Source organism: Cetorhinus maximus, chromosome 1 (assembly GCF_964194155.1).
Source record: "Cetorhinus maximus chromosome 1, sCetMax3.hap1.1, whole genome shotgun sequence".
Lineage (NCBI taxonomy): Eukaryota > Metazoa > Chordata > Chondrichthyes > Lamniformes > Cetorhinidae > Cetorhinus > Cetorhinus maximus.
In genome coordinates, this window is record NC_135879.1 from 97,100,757 (window position 1) to 97,120,563 (window position 19,807).

At 42.8% G+C, this 19,807-nt stretch overlaps 1 protein-coding gene across 2 annotated transcripts in view; it reads left to right on the plus strand.

Annotated features, from left to right (window-relative positions):
* Window positions 1-2,542: 2,542 nt before the first annotated feature.
* Window positions 2,543-19,807, plus strand: part of LOC144681905 (AF4/FMR2 family member 1-like) — a 137,338-nt gene continuing 120,073 nt past the window's right edge. For both annotated transcript variants that reach the window (XM_078544044.1, XM_078544053.1), the window contains exon 1: window positions 2,543-2,784. In XM_078544044.1, the coding sequence (XP_078400170.1) occupies window positions 2,768-2,784 (17 nt within the window). In that variant the 5' untranslated portion in view covers window positions 2,543-2,767. The remainder of the gene's footprint in view (window positions 2,785-19,807) is intronic.

Here is a 19,807-nt window from a genome sequence, read left to right on the forward strand (position 1 = left end):
GCACATTAACCCCGATTTAGATTTTATTACATTCTCCGTTACTCTGACCCCACCCATTAACTTACTGTTCCCTACTCTAGTGGTATCTATCTCTCCCAGTATTTTGTGCACCTTGGTATTCCTCCCTGATATTGCCTCCTGGTTCCCACTTCCCTGCCAAGTTAGTTTAAACCCTCCCCCAACAGCACGAGCAAATCACCCCACAAGGAACTCAGTGCCAGCTATTTAGGTGCAACCCGTCCGGCCTGTACTGGTCCCATCTCCCCCAGAGCCGATGACAATGTCCCAAGAATCTAAAGCCCTCCCTCCTGCAGCAACTTTCTAGCCACGCATTCATCTGCTTTATCCTTCTACTTCAATACTCACTTGTGCATGGCACTGGGAGTAATCCGGAGATTACTACTTTTGGGGTGCTAATTTCCTCTCTAGCAACCTAAATTCTGACTGCAGAACTACACCCCTCTCTCTGCCTATGTCATTCATACCAATGTAGACCATGATTGCTTGCCGCTCACCCTCCCCCCTCAGGGTGCTCTGCAGCCCTAGCATCCTTGTGGTGACATCCTTGACCCTGGCAACAGGAGGAAATACACAAAGAGTCTGGTGTTAGTGAGCTCTTCACTTCACTAATTCCCCACCACGCGCACTTAAAGTAACAGCGAGATTCATGCATAGCTGGCAGTCACCACGTTCCTGTCCGGATGCCGCCAACCTTCACGTTCCTGTCCGGACGCCGCAAACCTTCACGTTCCAGTCCGGACTCCGCCAGCCTTCACGTTCCAGTCCGGACGCTGCCAACCTTCACGTTCCAGTACGGACTCCGCCAACCTTCATGTTCTAGTCCGGTCTCCGCCAACCTTCACGTTCCAGTCCGGTCTCCGCCAACCTTCACGTTCCAGTCTGGACGCTGCCAGCCTTCACGTTCCAGTCCGGACGCTGCCAGCCTTCACGTTCCAGTCCGGACGCTGCCAGCCTTCACGTTCCAGTCCGGACGCTGCCAGCCTTCACGTTCCATTCCGGACGCTGCCAGCCTTCACGTTCCAGTCCGGACGCTGCCAGCCTTCACGTTCCAGTCCGGACGCTGCCAGCCTTCACGTTCCAGTCCGGACGCTGCCAGCCTTCACGTTCCAGTCCGGACGCTGCCAGCCTTCACGATCCAGTCAGGTCTCCGCCAGCCTTCACGTTCCAGTCCGGACGCTGCCAACCGTCACGTTCCAGTCCGGACGCTGCCAACCTTCAAGTTCCAGTCCGGACGCTGCCAGCCTTCACGTTCCAGTCCGGACGCTGCCAGCCTTCACGTTCCAGTCCGGACGCTGCCAGCCTTCACGTTCCAGTCCGGACGCTGCCAGCCTTCACGTTCCAGTCCGGACGCTGCCAGCCTTCACGTTCCAGTCCGGACGCTGCCAGCCTTCACGATCCAGTCAGGTCTCCGCCAGCCTTCACGTTCCAGTCCGGACGCTGCCAACCTTCACGTTCCAGTCCGGACGCTGCCAACCTTCACGTTCCAGTCCGGACGCTGCCAACCTTCACGTTCCAGTCCGGACGCTGCCAGCCTTCACGTTCCAGTCCGGACGCTGCCAGCCTTCACGTTCCAGTCCGGACGCTGCCAGCCTTCACGTTCCAGTCCGGACGCTGCCAACCTTCACGTTCCAGTCCGGACGCTGCCAACCTTCACGTTCCAGTCCGGACGCTGCCAGCCTTCACGTTCCAGTCCGGACGCTGCCAGCCTTCACGTTCCAGTCCGGACGCTGCCAGCCTTCACGTTCCAGTCCGGACGCTGCCAGCCTGCACGTTCCAGTCCGGACGCTGCCAGCCTTCACGTTCCAGTCCGGACGCTGCCAACCTTCACGTTCCAGTCCGGACGCTGCCAGCCTGCACGTTCCAGTCCGGACGCTGCCAGCCTGCACGTTCCAGTCCGGACGCTGCCAGCCTTCACGTTCCATTCCGGACGCTGCCAGCCTTCACGTTCCATTCCGGACGCTGCCAGCCTTCACGTTCCAGTCCGGACGCTGCCAGCCTTCACGTTCCAGTCCGGACGCTGCCAGCCTGCACTGCCGAGCTGTGTGTGTCCAGGTTCCAGTCCGGAGTTTGTTACTCGCCCCGCCGAGCTGGCTCGGAGAGTGTGAGCAGCTTCCGTGTATCACCCAGCCCCCAAAACAGGGCAGCCAGTTCAGCGGCTTCCTTCTCCTTGTATTGTGATAGGACAATAAGTCCTTGGACTGAGAGCCGCCGCTAAGTGCTTGTCTGGCCACAAACAACATGTCCAAATAAGGAGGCGAGCGGACTGCACCATTCCGCTGTCAGCCAGGTTTCCCTTTGCTGAAGGGATTTCACCCCCTTTGAGGGGGGCAATTTGGGAAGCGAATTATTTATTTAGCACCAATTGCGGCGCGTGCAGCCCGGGTGGTGCCCGGTGTGTTTTGTAAGCGGGGTTATTGCCTGGGGAGTGGGGGAGGGGGGGGAAGCAGCTCTTTCCCTCTGCTTTGTGAATGAATGGTTGCTGCTGCTGGTCTCCCTGCTGCCGAGTGCCCGGATGGTTATCAGCTGCAAACTGAGCCAAGGCTGAGCTGGGGTCTGAACCCAGGGAACCGCAGCCAGGAGCCCCAGCTGGAGAATGTCTCAGGCCGGCTGGCAGCAGAGTGAGAGATCCGGCAGCTTCCTCCCCTCACTCCCAGGAACAGAGCAGGGGGCATGTGCGGAGAGTTAGGGGGCGACCTGCTTTAAAGCTGATGGCAAGCCGCTGCCAGCTGCCTTTCCAGACGGCACCATGGCCACTCACTCCAGGTAAGTGGCGAAGAGCAGCTGCTGGCTCCTCCTGGGGACTATCTCCGTTTGAAATCGGGCTGCTCCCGGACATGTTCATGTCAGGGACCCGGAGCGAGGGGAAAGCCATGCTCGGGATTTAAGCCGTGTTAAAGTTGCTGTTTGAACCCACCCCATAAAGTCTGAAAGGGAATGTTTAGCTGACAGCCAAAATGTTTTAAAAAGTTCTGAAAGTGTCACTTCGGAGTGGAAACCCCGAGTGAACCCCCCCCCCTCCCCCCCCTCACCGACAAAAAAAACAATTCTATCGAGCTGTGTTAATCTGCTGATTTGGCAGAGAGAATACAGCAGACTGAAAATGACTGGCTTTACTGTTCAATCACACGGCATTTCAACCAGTTACTGTTGCATTTTAAAATTATATTGACACCTTCACTCCTAGTTGCACCAGTTTTAAAGTTTTTGAAGACGTTTTAATCTTGGAATCTCTGATTTAATTTGTGCTTTCATACTTCCAAATATCAGCTTCGCTTCTCTTTTTCTATTTGTGCATTTCCTGAACTAAGTGAGAAATTAGGTGGCGTTTATTGGGTGTCTCTTTCAAGGCATTTTTGTTTTGCAGAAGGTGTCGTTTTTGTTAGTGTTGACTTGATTTTGAGAACTGTCACAGCTTTGCATTATTTGCATCTGTATATTTCTAATACTTCAGAATCAACTGTGAGAGGAAGTACTTAAAACACAATTGTGGATTAGACGGTCAAAATAAGTTTTGTAGGCCTAACTAGTCCAATAGAATGTGACTTTACTGCTGAATTCCAGTGTATTGCATAACCCCCATCCTGTTCACAGTTGCTGCAACTATCAGCCCCATGACTGCCTCACAACCTTTTGTATAATTTCTCTTTTCAAGTGTAGAACACTTACATGATGGATCTTGTCACTATTTCTTTATCATAACGCCAATCTTTTTCATTTAACTGCAATGTTGCTACTTCTAGTTTTCATCAGCAAAGACTGAGAAAGTGTCCCTTTATCGTGCAAGCCTACTTTTTGAAGTCTTTAAAGCACGAAGATTTTATTTGTTGACTTTTTTAATTGAATTTTTAGGCTCATGAAGTGAGGAATGTCAGCATTTGAGAATGGATTGTTTTAGTCTGTTCCAGCTTCAGCGCGAATTTTTCCTTTTCAAAAGAACTGGGTTGAGATGATCCTAGTTCATTTTCCTTAGGACCCTTACTGTTGGTACAGAAAGGAGGCTGCCCCATCAGTCTGTGCTGGATTCCAACCAGAGTTCCAGAATAGTGTGGTAACCTACAGAGCTGCCTTCATATCTGGGCTTGACTCTGGCTGTTCATTCAAGAGATTTTCGTATTTTTAATCCTTTTCTTTGAAGTGCTTTTTAATCATTGATCGCCGCTGAAATACACCTGAAAGCATTCAGTTTTGGATATGATATTCAAAAAGCAGAATTATTAGAACAATGGATATTGCATTGCAAGCATTAACTTGTATGAATACAAGTTATTCCTGATGCTTCAGTGACTAACTGCAGCACGGTCAGTGCCGGTGCTGAATTAGCTGCTTTTAGCCAGGGCTGCAGTGTGGTTAAAATTGGTCTTTTGTGTCTCTGCAGCAAGAGAAAAATCAGCTGGGGTTTGCAACTCCTGATCCTTATCTAGTGTCCCCCTCCTGTAAAGTGAATGTCAGTGTGCATACATGTCAGATGTCAACATTGCATTCTTCAATGTTGGAACTAGAACATATTGGAGAGGAACTTAGAAAACAGTTTCTAAGTACCCAGTGCCAGCAGTAAAGAACTTAAAATGATGAATAATTCAATCGTTATCTATCTCCTGTTATATATTTGTATTGTCTTCAATGGCTACTGTTAGTGCTACAGTATTGGCTTAAGTTATTAGGCTTGGTTTGCATTGTGAACATAGACTTATAGGCTCTCCTCTCCCTTTTTCTTTCCAAGATAAAACTATTGCCCACAATAATGACTGACAAACCACTGAGACTTGGCCATTGGGTGGTCGCTGAACTGCAGTATTTGCTAATATATCTGGATCGGATTGATCCAAACCATTTGTTATGGATTGCCTTCCTCTTTGGCCAGGATTTGCGTTCTGTTGGAGCTACACATCATGCTTCCATTTTAGGTGTGATCACGGCAGTGAATGGAGCCAGACCATTGTGTCCAGCTCATCAGTAGCTCTGAAAACACAGAGCCTTCCACTGGAGCAGTATGCCTGGAGCTGTTGAGGTAGCAACAGAGCCTAGGCTGGGGTGTTCCCCACATTTGATGAGAAAATGTAAAGTTGGGATACCCTTGGGGCTTTCATGGACATCACAATGATTGGTTGCAGAATGAGACTGGCAGAGGCCTGAAAGCAGATTAAACCAAGGAGGGAGCCTAAAAGAAGGGCTTAATTTTGTTTACCACCCACAATAAAAGTATTTTGTACTTGTCACAGCTCTATAGTTAGGCTATATCATGTCATAGTCTAATCAATTCTGTATCCTATTACAATGCTAAAACATTGTGTGGTGAGAAGAGGGAAACATTTTGACAAGTTAATTTTGGATATTGGAAGTAATTGCTTCTGTTTGTAAAACAGTGACAAATTTTGTAGAAAATTTTAATATGGTCTGCTGGAAAATGTAGTAAAATTCCCAAAGTGAGTTACCTTACCCTTAAGTATTATTTATCTTCAGTTTTTGTTGAGGTGATCTTGAGCAGGTATTTTAGTTAATTCAGCTACACTGCTATAAATCAAAACTATTGTGCAGCAGTGTTTTATAAGGTCAGGTGCCGTTTTGAATAATAAGCAGATGTTTTGAGCTGAATACTAAAATGCACATTATCTGACTTGACTACATCCAGCTCGACCAGTCTCTTCTCTCTGGATTTTGCACTCTTCATGCAAACTGCCCAGTCCTCTAGAATTGTCCTCTGGGTGAAAGGTCCTCTTAGCTTGCTCCTTTTCTGTACTAGCAACCACCTTCTTAAATCCTTCACCTCTGGCTCTTCCACCTTTCCTTGTAGCATATTGTGAGGAGCTAATGTATTCATCGTCTTTTTAAATAGCCTTCTAGTTATCAGCCTCCTCCCCATCCCTGTAGCTACTTTAAATTACCCTGAATTCTCCATTACTCTGAGCATTCTCGTTCACTATTATCTGCTGTGTGTTTGGGTGCCCTTTCCCTCCGAAAATGTCTGCTTTTCACCTCCAACCCCCATCCAAGCCAGTCCTCACATGCCATTCATAAAACGTTTCTTTGCCCAAGTTTTGGTCAACTCTCAATCTCTCTTCCTTTTGTTATAAGTCTATCTCCTTATGTCTCTTTGAAACTCCTTTGGATGCTATATCAGTACAAGTTATTGTTGCTTTAGGAGTGGCAGTAAGTTGGTAACACCAGTTTGAGAAATGGGAAAAGGTATTAACTTCTAGCCTATGACTCAGGAAGACAAATGACATAGTCCAGGATGTTGCCACACTGCCATCTATCAGCATTGACAATGTGACAGTTGTTGATAGCTTCACATATCTGTGCTCCACAATCACCAGCAATCTGTCATTTGATAATGAAATCAACACATACATTGCAAAAGCTGCAGCTGTTATGTCCAAGCTGACTAAGAGTGTGGAACAACAGCAACCTGACTGAGAACACCAAACTGCGAGACTGAAGCTAATGTCCTCGGTGCACTCCTCTACAGTGGTGAGACCTGGACAACATATGTTAGGCAAGAGAAAAGGCTGAACAGTTTCCACCTTTGCCATCTCAGACGTATCCTCGGCATCTCTTGGTAGAACAGTGTCACCAACTCAGAGGTCCTGGAGCGTGCTAATTCCATCTACATACACTCATTGCTAAGCCAATGACGTCTGCGTTTGTTGGTTGGGTGATGGTGGTATACCCAAAGACCTTCTGTCCAGTAAACTGGCCACTGGGTCACAACCTCCTGGGTATCCAAACCTCCGCTACTAGGGCACCTGCAAGTGAGATATGAAGATGGCGGATATTGACACTGAAAACTGGGAGACAGTCGCTGGCAACCATGACCTCTGGAAGCTGACTGTTTGGGAGGGCTTTGGATGAGGCGAGTAGAAACAAAAAGCTGAGAGGAGGACCCAGAGAAAAGTGAGGCCGGTGAATCATGCACCTTCTCAGCCCAGTGTCTTCCTCCGCAGCAAATGTTGCAGAGACTGCCATGCCAGAGTAGGGCTCCTGAGCCACAACATGCAATGCTCACCACAGTACAAATCCTTTTATGAAACAGAAAGCTGCTACAACAATGTACTCCACCAGCATAAGGACTCATTTTGGCAAATTACAAAGAGCTGGGATTAAGGATGGCACCTATGTCACCTAAGGCTCCACAATTACCAGATAGTCATAGTATTGCAGATATAAAATAATATTCTGTGCTCTTGGTTATTAAAATTTAAAACAATTGTCCCTGCCCTTAAATCCATTAATCTGGACACTAAATCAGATTAGAGAAGATGCCATGTTTTCCAAGTTATCAGCCCTTAGTCCTAGTCTAGGGATGCTTCCAAGGGATGCTGGCAGTTTGGACTTGGGAACATAGGAAATAGGAGCAAGAGTAGGCCAATGGGCCCCTCTAGCCTGCTCTACCATTCAACTAAATTATGGCTGATCTTGTACCTGAATGCCATTTTCCTGCACTGTCCCCACATCCCTTGATGTCTTTAATATCTAAAAACCTATTGATTTCAATCATTGAGCCTCCACAGCCCTCTGGGGTAGAGAATTCCAAACATTCACCACGTTCTGAGTGAAAAAATTCGATTTCCATTTGCAATCCCAATGTTTTGTAGTCTTTGACCATAAAATGGATAATAGCCAAACTCCTATTTTATCATGTGATAAAATGTGAGTTCATTGGATAGTGATGAAGAGGAACCTGTGCTAATGTGATTTGTTTTTAAATTTCGAGCCATGGGATACTGAGCTAGGCAATCCCAACACGAAAGGCGGAGATCAGTTAACGATTGAAAGACCATGGATCCCAAATGAAAATTCTTGGAATCAGCAGCTAAATCCATTTAAACGCTAAACTGTTTTAAGATGATCTGGGTTAGAGTACCTTTTTATTGCTTCCTTTTAAAGGTGAAAATTAGACACCATATCCTGGTCTAAAATTGTACTTTAAAAAATGTTGCATTGTTGTTTGGCAGTTTGCAGAGATGAGCATTAAAGCTGTTCCTGAGATTGGTCTGGCATATGCTAGTGCTGACTTCGATGTAATAGAAGCATATTTAAATTATGGAACCAGTACAGTCCAGTTCCCTGTTGCTCAGTTCATTCCAGTTCTTTTCCAAGGTCAGACCAATTGTGGCCTCTTAATTTTTCAAATAGGCATGTAGGTCCATGAATGGGGCATCCATAATAAAATGTTCAAAAATATATCATAGTGAATATTGTTTTTGAAGGCTAGTGTTGGCATTAATTTGCCATATTATAGGCTTGTATGTGCTAATCAACACAGTTTGGGTGTTTGCAATGTACTTTTAAACTAATACTACTAAAAAGTAATATTCTCATTTTATATAATTTCTTATAATGGTGAAACTCCCAAATTACTTTGAAGAAGAATGGTTTGTATAGGCACATGTTGCTTTATTGCAGATATTGGCACAGCATTGGTCCCAAAAGTGTAATATAACTAGGAAATACTGGTAAACAGAAACTTGAATTCAGGCTGCAAGTCAAACTTTATTCCCCACTGTAAACTACAGATAACTTGAATGTAATCTGATACTGTCCACCTTGTTTTGGTTACAGCTCAGTTACACGAAAGGTCCTTGACCTGAAACGTTAACTCTGTTTCTCTCTCCTCAGATGCTGCCAGACCAGCTGAGTATTTACAGCATTTTCTGTTTTTATTTTGGTTACAAGTATGTTACTTTATTTTCCTTAGTCCTGCTGCATTTTCTGGTCTCGGCCTCAGCGTCAGCATCAGTTCTAGCACCGATATGCCATACCCACTCCCTGACTGGACTGTGATTCTTTATTCAGCAGAGAACTTTGCATATGCATAGTTTGTGTGCACAGCTCCTCCCCCAGCACATAAAGTTTTAAATGTCTAAACAGCATAAGTGGCAGAATTCACATTTTGGAAACATTTAAGTTACTTGTAAATGTTTTTTTTTAAAAAGTTTCCAAGGGGCCTCCCTGGACACTTTTTTAAAGCCGTTTGGCACCAAGCTGGTGTTGCTTGTCATGTGGTGTCAAATATCAGTGTAAAATCTATTCTACCCCCTGGGAATGTGCTTCTGCTTCTTTGCAGTCAGGTTTGGCCTTGGCTCCAGATTGATATTGCAATTTTAGTATCGAGTTAAGTGGAAACCACTTTCCACCAAAACAAAAGTTAGTACAATATAAACACACCCTCCATCTGCTGAATTTATCATGAAAGTACAGTTATTTTTCTTGCCCTCCTGTGAAATCTAAAGGCGGAATCTCACAACCTGTTATATTCCATGTTTGTGCTGTGAGATTTGCCTTGCAATATTTCATAATACAAGTATCTCTGGCAATATTACAAAGCTTCTCCTTAAAGATCCTTTCTGTTGGCATTAGTACGGTGTTCGTGTTTGCTTGGTCCCTGGACCGTAAGACATGTTTTTATTTTGCAACTACAGTATTTAAATGTAAAAGGAATAAAACTCTGCAAATGCAGGAAACTTGAAAATACTGGAAGTACACAGCTAGCCTGATGAGAAAAGATAGGTTAAGGTTTAGGTTTAAACCCTGAACATTAACTTGTGTGTTTTTTTGTTCTGATCTTCTGTACATCCACCATTTCTATTTTTCTTATATATTGTATTTTGTGTTGTTTTCTTTCCTCCCCCTTTCCTGGTTTCACTGGACTGTGCATCTCCTGTGACCAAAGGGGAACTTGATTTGCTCCCAAGTCTTCATCTGAGCCGAATGCATGTAATAGTTTATAATATGAAATAAAAATAGAAAATGTAATGTTTGTTGACTTTTGTGGCATGTAATGGTTTGTTGACTTATTTGTCCCTCCACCATGTAAAGCCACAGCTAAGATCCAAAACTTGATTGAATGGGCATTGAGGGTGCCTTCCTGCTGTGGTACCCTGCGTTGATGGGCTAATTGACTGGACCACCTTGTTGCCCCAGGTTGTGTCTCTTTATTATAAATGGTTTGAATTTTTCCATGTTAATAGGAGAGGAATCCAGCAGTATAACCAAGAGCAAAGACAAAATACTCCGGATGCTGGAAATCTAAAATAAACAAAATGTTGGAAGCACTCAGCCAGACAGGCAGCATTGGTTTAACCAAGGTGCCTACTCTGTGCATCTGTGCAGATTTGAATTTCATACCTTAATTCTTGTATGATGTTTCTATGAGGTAAGTGTGAATGAATGCTTGTAGGTTTGTTCATTGTTACAGATTTATAGCACAACTACAGTAGTTTCATAGCCCCTCTCAGTTCTTCATAATTGATGGCCTGCGAGTAATGTTGTTCCATCATCTTTTTGTAAGTAGCATCCATTAAAGCTTTTGACTATAAGCCTTGAGGGAGTTTCCTCACATGCTGCAGCTTTATAGTTCTTTGAAGGAGGTTCTCCATGTTTATTTATGAGCTACCTTTCCGTGGCTCCATGTATTTGTAGGTTATATTGGAAATGTACAGTTGTTTTAATGGATTCGTTTTTATCCTAGTGTTAAAAATAAATAGTGTTTTTATTTAAGCACTTCACAGAAAATGCTGTCCTGTCAGAGATGATAAACTGAGAGCCATCTGTTTGTTCAGGTAGACATACAAGATTCCAGTGATGTTATCTGAAGAGAAACGGGCTTCTTCTGATGCCCTGGCCAACATTCATGTCTTAACCATTGCCACCAATATCGATTATTTATCTGACTTGATAGAGGTTTACAAGATTATGACAAGATAGGCAAAGAAAATATGTTTCCATTGGCTGATGGTGCAAGGACTAGGGGACGAATGTAAAGTTTTGGGTAAGAGATGCAGGGGGTGGAATGTGAGGAAGAGCTGTTTTCTGCAGCAAGTGGTAATGACATGAACTCATTGCCTACGAGAGTGGTGGAAGTGGAGATAATCAATTATTTCGGAAGGATGGGCACTTGAAGGAAATAAACTTTCAGGGCTTTGGGGATAGAGTGGGAATTGGGACTGGATTGCTCTACAATGAGCCGGCATGGACTCGATGGGACAAATGGCAGCCTTCAGTATCATAATGATTCTCCTGACTTTATCTCACCTTCAGAATCACAGAATCGGAGTGCAGAAGAGGCCCTTCGGCCTCAGACCTTGCTGTCTGAGATTTTATATGCAAATTACCTAGCGTGTTTGTGTACAATAATGAATGCATTTCAAAAAAAGTAAATTAGCTATGAGCAATGCACCCTCACATCTCCTTTTTGTAGTTCTACTCTTTTTTTACCTTGCCAAAATCTTGATGATTTTTGAGCACTTTCATCAGGTCTCTTAATCTTTCTTCGCCAGTGGAAATGGGTCTATTTCTTAGCTCCCTTCTAACTAAAAGGTCTCATCCCAATATGGTGCCAAAAGGTCAGATTTGTAAGCAAATTTCCTTTATTTAATGACTTGCTGAATGGAGCTTTGTTTAGTAGCATGGTGGAACAGTCTTTCCCTGCTGAATTGGCACACCCATGTGTGTTTACCAGAGTGGGAAATTGTTGTGCCCACTATAACATTAGTCAATGTGCTGCAGTTGTGCTGTCCAGATCTCTTTCAAAACTCTTGAACAGGTATATGCTGCTAGGAAACTGGAGCACTTGTTGTATAACCTGGCTTGTGTGTGTTATACTCCAGCATGCAAAATGTTAGACCTTCCACATATTTGGTTTGGAGATCTCCAGAAGCAGCTTTCTGTGTTCTAATTGCAATCTTACAGATGTGAATGTAGTGAAAAAATTTGCATGCATAATGTCCAAATTATCCATGGACACAGGGAAGTTTCGAAATGTACCCTAACTTTTCATTTTTCTTCATGAGGGAACACAAATGGTCTTAAGTGATCTGGATTAATGAAGTAATGGCTTTATGTAGGATAGGGAATGGGTACAGAACTAGAAAGCTGGGTTGTACAGTGTTTTCGGCACTGGTCTTTCACTTTTGGAACCTGGCATTCAAGTTCTCCATTGTCAGATTGAGTGAAAGTTTTCCTTGTCTGCTGTCTATAAGGGTTTACAATACGAGTGAAATTACAAAACGCTTGGTGAAACATATATAATTAATCAATCAGCATAGGTTTTTAAAAGGTAGATCAAGCCTGAAGGAAGAATTCTTGAAGTACAACTCCAGATTTACAAAGGAAATGCATTGGGTGTGGTTTACACGTGTTTTCAGAAGTACTTGTTACATGCTGCAGAAGCAATTTATAACATACAATCCATCGTTTTAAAGGGAAATTTGATATTTGCTTGAAAAAGTGGAACCATAAAGCCTTTTGGGAGTGTGCAGGATGGGATTAGATCAGTGGTCCCTGTGAAGGGAAACGTCAGCGCACACTTTGATAGACCAAATTGCGTCTTTCTGTTTTGTGACATTCTGTGATTGTGGTTGAAGACCTGATTTGAAAGCTGGGTTTGTGTAAAAATAGTTTTGATTTTCACACTCTTTAAGTGACCATCAATGATGTTGTGGTGAAAAGAGACCTGGCTCAAAGAAGGGCATGACTGGATGCTAAATATTCTTGGCGCAAGGTGCTAGATGAGGACAAGACTTGGATGAAGAGGCAGGGAGTAATATATCTAAGTTTGCTGATTAAACAAAGCTCGGTGGAAAAGCAAGCTATGGGGAGGACACAGGTTGCAAAGAGATATAGACAGGTTGAGTGAGTGGGCAAAAAGATGGCAGTTGGAGTGTAATATATGGAAATGTGAAGTTATTCACTTTGATCGTAAGAATAGAAAAACTGTGAAACTTGTAAATGTTGATAATGAAGGAGACTTGGTGTGCCAGTACAAGGAACGAAGGAAGTTAGCATGCAGGTACAGCAAGCAATTAGGAAGACAAATGGCACGTTGGCCTTTTGCAAGGGTATTGAAGTTGAGGAATAAGGAAGGTTTGCTACAATTGAACAGGGTTTTGGTGAGATCACATCTGGAATACCGTGTGCAGTTTTGGGCTCTATATTTAAGTAAGGTTATTCTTGTATTGGATGCGGTAGAACGAAGGTTCACTAAATTTTTCCCGGGGATGAGAGGGTTGTCCTATGATTTGAGGCAGAGTAAAAGAATGAGAGGTGATCACATTAAAATCTAATATTCTGAAGGGGCTTTAGGGTAGATGCTGAGAGATTATTTCTTCTGGTCAGCAGATCTAAAACACAAGGGCACACTCAGGATAAGGAGCCAATCATTTAGGATGGAGGTGAGGAAATTACTTCATTCAAAGGGTTGTGAATATTTGGAATTCCCTCACCCAGAGGTTTGTGGATGCTCCATTGTTGAATACAATTAAGGCCGGCATAGACAGATTTTTTTGGTCCCTTGGAATCGAGGGATATGTGGAGCAGGCGGGAAAGTGGGGCTGAAGTCCAAGATCTGCCATGATCATACTGAATGGCAGAGCAGGCTCAATTGGCCATATGGCCTACTCTTTCTTTTGTTCAGGAAAGATGGGAAAGGAAAGAAAAGAGGAGGGGAAACAGGTATTTATTAAGGAGAACATTACAGTGCTGGAGAGAGGATATCCGAGAGGGGTCATGGATAGAATCTATTTGATTAGACCTGAGAAACAGAGGTACCTTTACATTGCTGGGTCTGTTCTGTAGGCCACTAACTACTGGGAAAGATATGGAGGAACAAATTTGCAAGGAAATTGCAGAGGCGCAAGAATTATAGAATCATTACCATGGAACTTTAATTATCCAAATATAGACCAAGATAGTATTAGCTTAAAGAGCAGAGAGGGGCAAGGGTTTTCATTGTGTGTCCAGGAGAATTTTTTACATCAGTATGTTTCCAGTCCAACAAGGAGGAGGCACTGCTGGACCTGGTTCTGGAGAATGAGGTAGACCAAGTTTCAGGAGGAGAACATTTAGGAAACAACGACCATAGTATTGATAAGGTTTAAGTCAGCTATATAAAAAGACAAGGAGTAATCCAGAGTAAAATAATTAATTGGGAGAAGACTGACTTCAGTGGGGTGAGAACGGATCTGTCCCATGTAAGTTGGAATCAAAGATTGGGAGGCAAAACTGAAATGAGCTGACTTTAAAAAGGAGAGAGTTCAGATATAGTCGAGGTACATTCCCAAATCCTGAGCTCTCTGGGTGATGAAAGAGATGGGGAGTAAGATGAAGCAGAAAAAGGAGAGCATAAGACAGACCTGAAGTAGATAACACAACTGAGAGCCAGGCTCATTAGAGAAGGTTCAGAGGGGAAGTGAAAAAAACACACACGAGAAGCAAAGAGAGAATGAGAAGAGATGGGCAGCTAACATAAAAGGAAATCCAAACATTTTCTATAAGCATAAGAATAGTAAAAAGATGGTAAAAGGCAGAGTGACACTGATTATGAACCTAAAAGGGAATTTGCAGGTGGAGGTAGAGGGCATGCATGAGGTACTAAATGCTTCTATCACTTTACCAAGGAAGAAGTTGCTGCTAAAGTCACTGTGAAAGAAGAGTTAGGTACAGGTGAGCTAACCATTGATAGAGAAATTAGAAAGGCTGGCTGTACTTAAAGTTAATAAGTCACTGGGACTGGATGAGATGCATCGAGGATACTGAGGGAAGTATGGGTGGAAATTATGGAGGCACTGGCCACAATGTTGCATACCACCCCATACAGGAGTATTGTCGGAGCACTGGAGAATTATAAATGTTACACCCTTATTCAAGAAAGGGTGGAAGAATGAGCTCAGCAACTACGGAGAACAGTTTTGACACTGGTGGGGAAGCTTCTAGAAACGATAATTCAGGACAAAATTTGCAGTCACTTGGGCAAATGCGGATTAATTAAGGAAAGCCAGCACAGCTTTAAGAGAAAATCATGTTTAACGAGCTTAAGTTCTTTGAGTTAACACAGAGGGCTAATGTGTTTGATATGATGTACATGGACTTCCAAGAGACATTTGATAACAGGCTTGTGAGCAAAGCTAAAGTTCATAGAATAAAAGGGACAGTATTGTGAATTATGAGGAGGGTACTTTTAAAACTTCAGAAGGACATAGACAGAATGGTGAAATCTAATGGCGAGAAATGTGACATGATTCATTTTGGTAGGAAGAACAAGGAGAGGCAATATAAAATAAAAGGTACGAATCTAAAGCAGGTGCAGAGGCAGAGGGACCTGGGTGTATATGTGCATAATTGAAGATCACAGAGCAGGTTGAGGAAGCGGTTAATAAAGCATGTGGGATCCTGGGCATATAAATAGGGGCATAGAGTACAAAAGCAAAAAAGTTATGGTAAACCTGTATAAACCACTGGTTCGGCGTCAGCATTGTGTCCAGTTCTGGGTGCCACACTTTAGGAAAAATGTGAAGACATTAGGGAGGGTGCAGAAAAGATTCACGAGAATGGTTCCGGGAATGAGGAACTTCAGTTACGTGGATAGTTTGGAGGAGTTAGGCAAAGAGGAGGTTGAGAGGAGATTTGATATTCACAATCATGAAGGGTCTATTCCCATTGGCGGAGGAATAAAGAACTAAAGGGCACCGATTTAAGGTGAATGGTAAAATAAGTAACTAACATGAGAGAGAACTTTTTTACGCAGCGAATGTTTAGGATGTGGAATGCAGCGCCTGAGAGTGCAGTGGAGGCAAATTCAATCGACACTTCAAAAGAGAATTCGATAATTATCTTGAAGAGGAAAAAATTTGTAGGACTTCGGGGAAAAGGTGGGGGACTGGGTAAGTTGTTTTTGTAGAGCCGGTTAGCTCCTCCTGTGCTATAAGCATTCTCTGATTCAGCGTCTAATCTAATCAGAATAATACAGTTGTACATAAAATTTCCTCTTTACTTATGTATTTACAGTTGGCATTTTCATCTTGGAGCTAGCACATGCTACATTCCTGTAAGCACTTACTGTGTTGGCAGAGGGACATGGACCAGTATAACATCATGTTATATGGGGTCAAATTGAAACATAGCAAGATTTACAGCACTGAAGGAGGCCATTCGACAAATGTGTAAACTTGCAAGAAAACTGAAAATTCTTTAAATACTCCAGAGATGGTTCAAACATTGTATTAAGAATTTCCTTTCTGATCTGCACTTTCTTTCCCCCAGTGCTAGGCCTGTGCCCATTCTCAGTATTTGGTGTTTTCAGACTTTATCTCTTTAAGTGTTGTGCTTTTGATCTTTTGACGAAGGATAACCTCCATAACATTAACCTGCCTTTCTGCTGTATATTTATGGTACTTCTATTTTGGTTTACTTTTTGGCATTCGTGGATTTTTCACATGGCAAATTCTAACTAATGTGGGTGTGGGCATACGTTGTCTCAATGAAACAGTGGTAAAGTTTGGACATTTGAGTACCATGTTCCTGTGCTTTCATGTTGCTGCATATCATTTCAGTGACTGTTGCACTGTGGAAATGAGTGGTTATGTTTGCTCCGATGTGTGAAGTAGCTGTCTTTTAAACACAGCTTGTAAGGCGAAGCTAACAAACGGTTCAAATGATCCATCTCTGGAATATTTTTCTAATTTCATTTTTGTGGCAATATATCAGAAAAATTAGATGTAAAATTGAATTTTTTAAAGCAAATTGTTTCAGGCTCTGCAGCAAAATACTAATGTCAATTCCTATGGTGTCTCAGAATTTTTTCCAACAATTTCCCCGGCTGACTGGCCTATAATTATGCAGTCTATCTCTTTCCCCCTCCCTTTAAACAACGGAACAACGATCACAGTCCTCCGGTTCTCTGGCACCATGCCTGCAGCCAGAGAGGGTTGGAAAATGATGGTCAGAGCCTCTGCTTTTTTTCTTGCTTGCTTCTCTTATCAGGCTGGGATATGTTTCATCTGGGCCTGGCGATTTATCCACTTTCGAGGCTACTAAACGCCTTTTAATGTTCCCCCCCTCAGTATTTCATACTCCTCATTAATGTCTGCATTCTCTTTGCATCTATCTTCACAAAAGTGTTCATTGAGAACGATGTCCATGTATTCCAACTTCACACACAAGTTACCTTTTCTGTTTTCTAATACGCACTGCTCTTTTCTCAGTTAACCCTTGCTCTTTATTTATTTCTAAGACACTTTTGGCTTTTCCTTGATTTTATAGCACTTGCCCTCACTTTGCTTTCCTCATTTCCTTTTTAATTTCACCCCTGCACTTTCCATACTCGAAGGCTTTCTGCAGTATTGAGCTCTCCACATCTGACACAGCTTTCTTTTTTTTGCCTTATCCTACTCTGTGTGCTCTTTGACATCCAGGGGAGTCAAATTTGGGAGTTCTCACACAGTATTTTCTTTGTAAAAACGTATTTATTCTGAAGTCTCTCTATCTCCTCCTTGAATACCTCCCACTGCTGTGACACTGATTTATTTTCAAGTTGATGTTTCCAGTTCATTATTGCCAAATCACATTTCAGCTTTGCAAAATTGGCCTTTCGTTAAAGTTTCCATTCCTATCTCCAAATTCCTATTTCCATTCTCTATCCATTTTCCTCTTGGCAAATATGGTTAAGGGATAGGTCAATAGAGATGCAGTGGCAGACATTCAAAGGGATATTTCAGCATACACAGAATAGATACATTCCAATTGGAGGGTCCACCATCTGTGGTTAACTAAAAAAGTTAAAGATAATATCAAACCTAAAGAAAAAGCATATAATTGTGCAAAGACGGGTGACAGGTCCAAAGATTGGCCGGAATATTTTTTAAAAAGCAAAAAATGACTAAAAGATTAATAAGCAGGGAAAAATTAGTGTACAAGAGAAAGCTAGTTTAGACAGTAAGAGTTTCTATAGATTTTGTTTTTAAAAGTTAACAAAATAAGTCTGGGGAATTAATGGAAAATAAGGAGATGACAGGTGAATTGATTGAACCGGTATTTTGTGCATTGGTCTTCAGTATAGAGGATACAAGTAACATCCTATAAATAGTTGTAAATCAGGAAATGGAAGGGAGGGACGAACTCTGGAAAATTACAATTGCCAGGGAAGTGGTACTGGGAAAATTGTTTGAGCTACGGTCTGACAAGCCTCTGAGTCCTGATGGACTTCATCCTAGGGTCTTGAAAGAAGTGGCTAGTTAGATCGTTGATGCATTGGTTTTAATTTTCCAAAATTCCTTAGATTCGGGGAAGGTTCCATTAGATTAGAAATAGCAAATGTAACTTCTTTACTCAAAAAGGGAGGGAGACAGAAAGCAGGAAACTAGATACCAGTTACCTTAACGTTTGTCATAGGGAAAATGTTAGAAGCTATTCTTAAAGATGTTATAGCAGCATAAATTCAAGGCAATCAGGCAGAATCAATATGGTTTTGTGGAAGGGAAATCATATTTAACCAATTTATTGGAGTTTTTTGAAGAAGTAACATGTGCTGTGGATAAAAGGGACCCAGTGTACTGTACTTAAATTTCAAGAAGGCATTTGATAAGGTGCCGCATCAAAGGTTATTGCGGAAAATAAAAGCTCATGTTATAGGGGGTAACATATTGGCATAGATAGAAAATTGGCTAGCTAACAGGAAACAGAGTAGGCATTTTCTGGTTGACAAGATGTAACGAGTGACAGATATCAGTGCAGGGACCTCCCAACTTTTTACCATTTACAAGGGCCGAAGGTATGGTTGCTAAATTTGCTGATGACACAAAGATAAGTAGGAAAATAAGTTGTGAAGAGGACGAAAGGAGGCTACAAAATGACATAGGTTAAGTGATTGGGCAAAGACCTGGCAATTGGAGTATAATGTGGCTAAATGTGAAATTGTCCATTTTGGCAGGAAGCATATTATCTAAATGGTGAGAGATTGCAGAGCTCTGAGATGCAGGCTGGCTGTCCCCTAGTACATGAATCGCAAAAGTTTTGTATGCAGGTGCAGCAAGTAATTAGGAAAGCTAATAGAATGTTATTGTTTATTGTGGGGGTAACTGAATACAAAAGTAGGGAGGTTATGCTTCAGTTATATAGGGCATTGGTGGGACCATATCTGGAGTACTGTGTAGGTATTAGTCTCCTTATTAAAGGAGGAATGTAAATATGTTGGAAGCAGTTCAAAGAAGGTTTAGTAGACCAATACCTGGAACGGATGGGTTGTCTTATAAGGAAAGGTTAGACAGGCTGGGCTTGTATCTGCTGGAGTTTTGAAGAGTAAGCGGCGACTTGATTGAAACGCCATAAGATCCTGAGAGGTTTTGACAGGGTGGGTGTGGAAAGGATGTTTCCTCTTCTGGGAGAATCTAGAACTAGGAGTCACTGTTTAAAAATAAGAGGTTGCCCATTTAAGACACAGATTAGGAGAAATTTTTTCTGAGGGTCGTGAGTCTTTGGAACTCTCTTACTCAAAAGGTGGAAGGAGGGTCTTTGAACGTTTTTAAGGCAGAGCTAGATAGGTTCTTGATAAGCAATGGGGTGAAAGGTTGTCGAGGGTAGACGGGAATTTGGAGTTGAGGTTTCAATCGGATCAGCCATGATTGAATGGCAGAGCAGGCTCGAGGCTGAGTGGAAAAGAGTTGACGTTTCGAGTCCTCATGACCCTTCTGCTAAAGGGTCATGAGGACTCGAAACGTCAACTCTTTTCTTCTCCGCCGATGCTGCCAGACCTGCTGAGTTTTTCCAGGTAATTCTGTTTTTGTTTTGGATTTCCAGCATCCGCAGTAGTTTTTTGTTTTTATCTGGAGTCTGAATGGCCTACTTCTCCTAATCCGTATATTCATAATGTCCAAATGTGTGCGTTGGATGGGTTTTCATGTGATGTTCTTTTGTGGCTAATCATTTTAGTAATGTACCAACATACTAAAAAATTGTGTCCTGATAGAAATTGGTGCCTTCAGAAGAGGAATGGGGGAAATAATTGGTGAAATTATGC